The following is an 8016-nucleotide window of genomic DNA, read 5'->3' as shown; positions in this document are numbered from 1 at the left end:
TTTTTTAAAAAAAAAAAAAAAAAAAAAAAAAAAAAAAAATTGCAAGGCTTTCCTAAGATTCTGCTAATTGTTTTGTCCCTTTTGTTTCTTTTTTTTGGCCAAGTTATAGGCACTGTGTTTATATCTATTACATCTTGCACTGTGAAGTTTTTACTTGCTGTGGTGGCAAAATTTACTGGCAACTCCCACAGTTAAAATTTACATTATTAAAATAAATTGTGCTTAAACTTTTTTTTTTTTTTTTAATTCCCTTTGTAATGAAAATATTGCATATCATTTTAACAAAGACATGTTAATGACTCCTTCTGACCCTACAACTTAAAATGAATTATATTGGTGAGAATTAACAAAACACCTTTACTGGATAAAAATGTTTTATGCAATTTAGAATTCTTTTGAATATTTATCCATTTACTCTGGTAAAAATACCCAATGCCACCTTCCTCCTCAGTACATACTCAAAACTCCCTACCCACTCTTGCAACATGAATTAATCTGACAACTGCAGGTCATATTTAATTTAAAAAAACTGCTATAATTCAACTTTAATTGCACTGTACCCCATAGAAAACCAGCACGAGGGTAGCACATTACTGAATAAATAGTCAAAATACCAAAACGACTGTCTAAAATACCAATTAAAGTGAAATGTGTTTTTTTTGTGTTCCTTTTCTTCTGGAAAAAAATGACTTTCCCTTGGCTAAGATCTTTTAGGAAAATAACATCTTAAGAGGCAAAGATACTACTTGTGTAATAGTTTTTCAGGTTTCGGGTAGCCAAACAGCTTGAAGTCCGCTTCATATAGCCTGTACAGCTCCTGCCGCCACTTGTGCGGGATGCTGGCGAACCAGTCCCACTCCCAGCTGCTTACTGTTCTGTTACGATTGCTTGCAGGAAACTGGACGATGTTGTCAACGCGGAGAATCCGCAGGAGGTGCTCAGCATCCTCATCCAGGGTCTCCAACTTGCCAACAAAATCATAGTTAATTTGGCAAGGATGACATAAACGATACACTTGGCGCCAGTGTTCATTGAATGGCATCTCCTTCTCTGTCTGAGGGTCAAGCAAGTACTGAATGAAGTTTGAGAAGGATGGACGGATCCCAGCAGAAAAGGCATCAACAACTGATGTAGGGGGGTCCGAGTAATTGCCATAGCGTTTTAGCATGACAACGGCAAACTGGCGGTAGAAATCCTCGTTCTCCTGCTCAAACTTGTTCCGGTAGGCTGAAATGAGCCGGACAAATGGGTCTCTGACAAACAGGAACTTAGTATACTTCTTCAGCTTGACTTTCATCAAGTGACGAGAGAACTTACCGTAGCGCTTCCAAAACTTGTTGAAGGTGAAGTGGAGACTGGCATTATGGATGTGCTGCTGAGGAACATCCATAGGGTCCTGGTATGGAACACCATCTATCAGGAGGCTCTCACTCAGCACAATCATGACACGCTTCCAGTTAGTGCAGGCCACCTTGGGCACGTAGCAGTAAATGATGCCATGGCGATCATCCACAATCAGGTGGTCTAACTCCTTATTTGGGATGTCATCAAAAGTCCTGTTTTTGCCAGGGAAGTCCAGTGTGCTGTCACTACTGCAAAAGTCATGCACCATCTTCTTCCGATCCTCTTGCCTTTGCCTCAGCTCTGCTGCAATGGGAGTGAGGTGGATCTTCCACTCACGTCTCGGCACATACTTTTCCTCTGCTTTCCCCACCTCACCAGACTGGTTCTGAGAGGTGGGTCCCTCCTCCCTCCTTTGTTCAACGGGCTCTGTAGTGCCCTCCAAAAACTGGTTAATGAAAGCATCAATGTCTGACAAGAAGACGTTCCCTTTATCATCATCTGCTTTGTGTCTGAGGCTGGAAAGAGATTCAGGAGGAAGTCGAGAAGACTGAGGTCCAGATATTGTGGTGTGCAAGTAAAAATGCGTGGCTCCAACATCATCCCAATATATGATTATCAGCAGGATCATGAAAAGGGAGCCGAGAATCAGGAAGATGCGAAAAAGTCTTGGCTTTCCCATTTTATCTGATCCAAACTGAAAACATTCCATTCTTAACTCATTTCCATGTTACTGTCCTCTGAATGAAGGAAGGGCATTGTTCCAGTGTGCAGGGCCTGGACAGAACACAAAGAAGAGTAAAGGTTGCACGGTCATCAAAGCAAAGCAACTAGTGTCTAATTCAAATCTAAGCATACACAAACTGCCATTTTTAAATGGAAATTGCTCAATATAATTGTGTAACAGCAAAAATTGAATCATTTTAAAAAAATCATAATTCCATGTATATATATGTAATATATATGTATATTCAAACCTCTTGCCTAGTGACACGTCAATATTTTTAGACCGAAACAGCTGATCATGACATCTCCTCATGTCAACGATAAGACATATCCATGGGAGCAGATCCAACATGTGTTTTTAAAACTATGGTTCAAACAAATCACAATTTAACAATATCTGTCTAAAAACACAATGCTGATGTCATTTCAGTTTAAGTGAAAGACCAAGTCAAACTATCATTTATTACATTTGTAATTAAATGCTTATCCCAACAAAGACATAAAAACAGAGAATAAAAAGGACAGAAAATCCTACTTTCCCCACACACAAATTCAAAAAAAGTTCTACATTTACAGTCAGTTTTCTAGCTGAACTGGAAAAAAACTTGAGGTGAAATATGTAAAGTCACACTGAGCTGTGAGTAAACTTGAAATCTGAGTCTTTGAGGAGATTGAGCTGACCACACACAGCTGGCTGGAGCAAACTTACAGTAAGAGGCCAAGTGGTCTTCACTCAGTCCGGTCACAATAGTGCTGCCTGCCAAAAACAAACTCATACCTCCTCGCTGGGAGACTGTAACCATCCACAGTGTCAATGCTACATAAGCATTTCAAGCAGAGTAAATCTGGCACAGAATTGTAAAAATGTGGTGGTATCAGTATGTAAAGAAAGTGATAAGTCAAAAACACAGCAATGTTTATTTGAACATTACACCTTGAACTCCAAAATGTATGTTTTCCTTACATTAAAAATGCCAAGTTTTGCAAGTGTGATGTTTATTAAAAGTGGACTGAATTTCATTCAAAAGACAAAATGTTTGAGGTAAACTGGTCTATATTCCTGTTAAACATGAGCTGACCACTCATACACATTTATTTTATTGCTATTATTCAGACCATAAATTCCCTCTACAATTAAATGGTTGACTAAATTCCCTTAAAAGAAGTACCATTTCAACTTTATAATATATGAATGGATTCTAGCATATCTGATCACTCTTGAAGACTATGCTGAGCAGCTGCCAGATGTCCTCTCAGACATCTTTAACATCTCACTGGCATAAGCACTTGTCCCTACATGTTTCAAGACAATCACCACCATCCCGGTGCTGAAGCAGTCTCGTGTATCCCGCATGAATGACTGTTGTGCTGGTGCCCATCATCACAAAGTGCTTTGAAAGGTTAGTCTTGCAGCATGTCAAGTCTAACCTCCCCATCACTCAACCCCCTTCAGTTTGCATACCACTCAAATCGCTCCAGGATACCATCCCTCCACCCAGACCTGTCACACCTGTAGAAAAACACCTATGTGATAATGCTATTCACTGATTTTAACTCGGCATTTAACACGGTCATCCCACAACATCTAACAACAAAGGTGAGCAAGCCAGGCCTCAACACCTCCCTGTGCAACTGGCTTGGCTTCCTGACCAGAAGGCTGCAGTCAGTCCAGATCAGCCGACACCTCCAGCACTGCCATACTGAACACAAGTACCCTACAGGGTTGTGTGCCCAGTCCACTCCTGTTCGCACTGCTGACTTATGATTGCACTGCAACACATACCTCCAACTGAATCAAATTCGGTGACGACATGACAGTGGTGGGTCTCATCAGCAACAATGATGAAACAACATATAGGAAAAAAAGTGAAACGACTGACAAACTGGTGTGAAATCTATAACCTTTCCCTAAACATAGGAAAAACAAAGGAGGTCATTGCCAACTTCAGAAAGGCTCACGCTGCCCACCCCCAACTCACCATCAACAGCACCACTGTGAAGAGAGTGAACAATTCGAAGTTCCTGGGACTGCACATTGCTGGGGATCTCACCTGGTCCTCACACACATTATCTCTCACCAAAAGAGCCAGGCAGTGTCTCCACTTTCTGTGGTGACTGAAGAAGGCAAGGCTCCCCCCACCCATCCTCACTACCTTCCACAGAGGAACCATAGAGAGCATAGTGACAAACTGCATCACTGCCTGGTATAGGAACTGCAAGGTTTCCACACACTACCCCATATGTTTTATGTGGCACGGAGGTCCAAGAAAAACAAAATTTTATTCTCCTGTATGTGTAACGCACCTATAGGTGGAATGACAAAGTTCGCTTTGACTTTTGGACTCAATACATAACCACCACTGATAAATATTACAATCTTCTGCTCTTGCATTTTCTGCATGTATTTGCAGTTTCTACTGTCTGTTGCTATGACCCAGTTCTGTTCTGTGGTTTATGAAAAGAGAGGTTACTATTATCTTTATCAACATAAAACTCCCAAAATAAACACTAAATATTACTTCACCACATAATTTTAAAGAATATAACAAGATAAGCACAACACATAGTGACTATACACACTGTGTGGCACTGTGAGAAAGTCACACATACACACTATTATTACCTGAAGAAGTACAACACAATTGAACAGATTTGTTTGGATCATAATTCAGGCAGCGATAATGATAACTTAACGATCTATGTCGTACTTGTGTCTGAGAAGCGCACAAATGAGCGGGACGTTATGTCGCCTCAGCACCATAGCGCAGCGCGGGACGAGGAGCCGGCGCGAGCTCCGCCACAACTCAGCGACCAAACAGAGCTCTTAGCAGGCATAATGGCAAACTATTGAGACAAAACGGAAAGTTTGGGGCTTAGAAGCTGTGCAGAACTGCAGAGAAACACTTCCTCAGGAAGTTCCTGGGCTCCATAAACTTCCTCTTTGTGTGGCATGAGCGGCCTCTCCATCACGGTGGCGCCGTCGGAAAGAGCGCAGCGAACGGCCAGAATCCCGCCGGCCGTACGTCCGTCACGCGCACGTTGGCGCTATACCGCGACATCCGACCGCGCCCGTACGCCTCAGGCAGCAGTTACCAGCCTTACAGCTTCACTCTACTCCCTCGGCTGATCCACTACCCATCCGCAGGCCAAGCGCTATGTCTCATGAGTTCTCGTTTTCTCCGCGCGTCCCTCTACTCGAGAGCGCCGCGATTCCTCCAACTCGGCCACACCATCAATTACTTTTTTGTTTTTTCCAGGAGCCCCCACTGCAGCGAAAATTATGTCACGAAAAGGTGCGCAGACCTGACGTCCGACATAAGACGTCGCTGTGAAAAGAGTGCCGTGTAATGAAATAATGTTTTTTTTTTTAAAAAAAAGGGGATTCATTTACATTTTCCGCCGTGACTGCTCACCTCTCGTTCGGCTCCTCGCTCCTGTCAAACACAAACAGCATCAGTACACGAACGGTGCGTCCGGAGGACCGAACTACTTGCCACACAAACCAACGGGGAGAAAGGCGGCACGGGATGAAAGATCGCGAGACTTCACTCTGCGGTTGTGCGAACATGCCGTACATGCACGTGCCAAGGTTTTCATTCCTCCGGCAAAAATCGTGGGGACGTAAATATGTTGTAAAAACCACAGCCATAGGTGGTGAAAAACTGTTATGGATACAAACACCGCGCTATTGATGCACGTAATTTTCACTGTAACATTTCCATTCAGCCGCGCTTTGTATTGAAACCGCTTGTTAGATTATTTCATTCTCTTAGTTTAAAAATCAGTTGGGGCGGTGGTGCAGTACCGCATTCGGAAATCATTACGCCGGTCGTCATGTCCATGCCTTCTGCATTATTATTATTATTTATTAACCTTTATTTATGAAGACGACTTGACTGAATACTTTTCATTTACCTACTGTATTTATACAGTGGGTTATTTATTCTTACTTAGTTCTAGGCAGGGAGGCGCGGTAGCGCAGTGGATTGGATCGGGTCCTGCTCTCGGGTGGGTCTGGGGTTCGAATCCCGCTTGGGGTGCCTTACGATGGACTAGCGTCCCGTCCTGGGTGTGTCCCCTCTAGCCTTACGCCCTGTGTTGCTGGGTTAGGCTCCTGTGACCCTGTATGGTACAGGCGGTGTGTAGTTCTGGGTATTATTGTATCTTGAAAAATTGTTCATCCCTCAAAATGTATCAGTACACTGCTTTTAACCACATTGGGTGTGTAAGATGCTATGAAAAGAACATTGGTCAACCTGATTCTACATAAAGTAGACCATTACACCCATGTATATCTTGTTTTGTGAAATATGTTCAGGAACACAGGTTTCAAAAGACACTGTTTGCTGGCTGCCTTACCATAGTCCATACGTATTTAGTGTAAATACTGGAGAAATGTCCACTATTGGCAGCTGTTCTCAGCAGGGTGAGACTCCACCATTGGGCATTTAATCCGATTTTACCTTTGTGTCTGTTGTGAAAGAAATCTCTCTCTTCACCCGGAACCGATCAGCCGCGAGCGATCTCTTCACCTTCACACAAGACACCCAGACACACAAAGACATTTCACATCGGCCAAAGGGAGGACCCAGAACAACCGGGTGTCTTCCTGATCAGTCCCTGTTGCCTTTTTTTATTTTACGAAACTCATACATGATGCACTTGTAGGCTGTACAACAGGTGTGTCAGTACTCTGCTCACACAGGCGGAGGCAACACTCAACATTCCTATTTTTCTTCAGTAAGCCTTGTTTGTATCGCAGGTAAGGCAGGAACATCTTCCTGTGATAACATCTTGGTATGCAAGCAGGACCATATTCCTGCCTTAATCAATCAATCAAAGGTTAATTTGTCAAATCCACAACAATGCAGTGTACACCAGTGGTTGCTGGCAATGAAATGTCTTTTTCCATAAGCTCGTGGGGGGATAAAAAAAAAAAGTTACATACATTAAGATTACAAGTAAATTAAAAACATTTGCAACATACAACACAATAGGAATTGGGTAACAATAGTAACTATTAGGTGAAACTATTTAAAAAAAGACAGATGAGTTGTTGAATTTGGATGCTGCTTGACTGTTCAGTAGTCTAAGAGCCTGGAGATAGCTATCCCCCAGTCTGTTAGATTTTGATTGGTTACACTGGTAACGTTTACTGGACAGCAGGAGAGAAAATAATGTATGACCAGGATGACTGGGGTCTTTGAGGATAGCCCTGGCCTTCCTAAGGCATTTGACTATGTAGATTTCCTGGATGTTTGGAAGCTCTCAACCAGTGATGAGCTGTCCCAACTTCACCACCCTCTGCAGTTCTTTACGATGCTGGGCTGAGCAGCTCCCACAGCAGACAGTGATGCAGCCAGTCAGAATCCTTTCAATTGTGCACCTGTAGAAATTGGCCCAGATATGGGATGGCACGCCAAACTTCTTCAGCCTACATAGAGAGAACAAGTGCTTCCATGCTGTTTTGACCACAGTATTGGTGTGGCGGACCCAGGATAAGTCCTCGGTGATGTTGAGCCCCCAGGTTCTTAAAACTGCTCACCCTCTTCATTGCTGCCCCATTGATATAAGCAGGTGTGTGGTCTCCTACCTGATGTGTCTCCTAAAATCCACAGTCGTCTCCTTGGTCTTACTAATGTTCAGAGAGAAGTTGTCCTGACACCAAGCTGCCAGGGTCTCAACCTCTTCTCTGTATGCGGTCTTATCACCATCTGTGATTAGGCCAATGACCATTGTGTTATCTGCAAACTTGATGACAGCATTCGAGTTATGCCTGGCAACATTGTCATGGGTGAATAAGGGGTAGAGGGCTAAGCACACAACCTTGGGGCTCTGGTGTTTAGAGTCAGTGTAGAGGATGTATTGTTGCCCACTCTCACCACCTGCAGATGTCCTGTCAGGAAGTACAGAAACCAATTGCAGAGAAAGATGTGAAGTCCCAGGTAT

The 8016-nt window shown here is 43.2% G+C and overlaps 1 protein-coding gene across 3 annotated transcripts; it reads right to left on the bottom strand.

Moving 5' to 3' along the window:
- Positions 1 to 228: 228 nt before the first annotated feature.
- Positions 229 to 5557, bottom strand: chst12a (carbohydrate (chondroitin 4) sulfotransferase 12a). 3 transcript variants are annotated; one of them, XM_018732696.2, is made up of 3 exons: positions 5481 to 5557; positions 1318 to 2118; positions 229 to 1227 (listed from the first exon to the last, which is right to left on the bottom strand). In XM_018732696.2, the coding sequence occupies exons 2-3, from the start codon at positions 2051 to 2053 to the stop codon at positions 743 to 745; spliced, it is 1221 nt and encodes a 406-aa protein (XP_018588212.1). In that variant the 5' UTR covers positions 2054 to 2118; positions 5481 to 5557; the 3' UTR covers positions 229 to 742. The 3 variants fall into 3 exon arrangements, with proteins under 3 accessions (XP_018588212.1, XP_018588209.1, XP_018588211.1); XM_018732693.2 differs by having other exon boundaries at positions 229 to 2118; XM_018732695.2 differs by having other exon boundaries at positions 229 to 2118; positions 5459 to 5516.
- Positions 5558 to 8016: the final 2459 nt, after the last annotated feature.

This window comes from Scleropages formosus, chromosome 3 (genome assembly GCF_900964775.1).
Source record: "Scleropages formosus chromosome 3, fSclFor1.1, whole genome shotgun sequence".
In the NCBI taxonomy this organism is placed as follows: Eukaryota; Metazoa; Chordata; class Actinopteri; order Osteoglossiformes; family Osteoglossidae; genus Scleropages; species Scleropages formosus.
The sequence above is the reverse complement of the archived record's forward strand: the minus strand, read 5'-3'. Positions and strand labels throughout refer to the sequence as shown.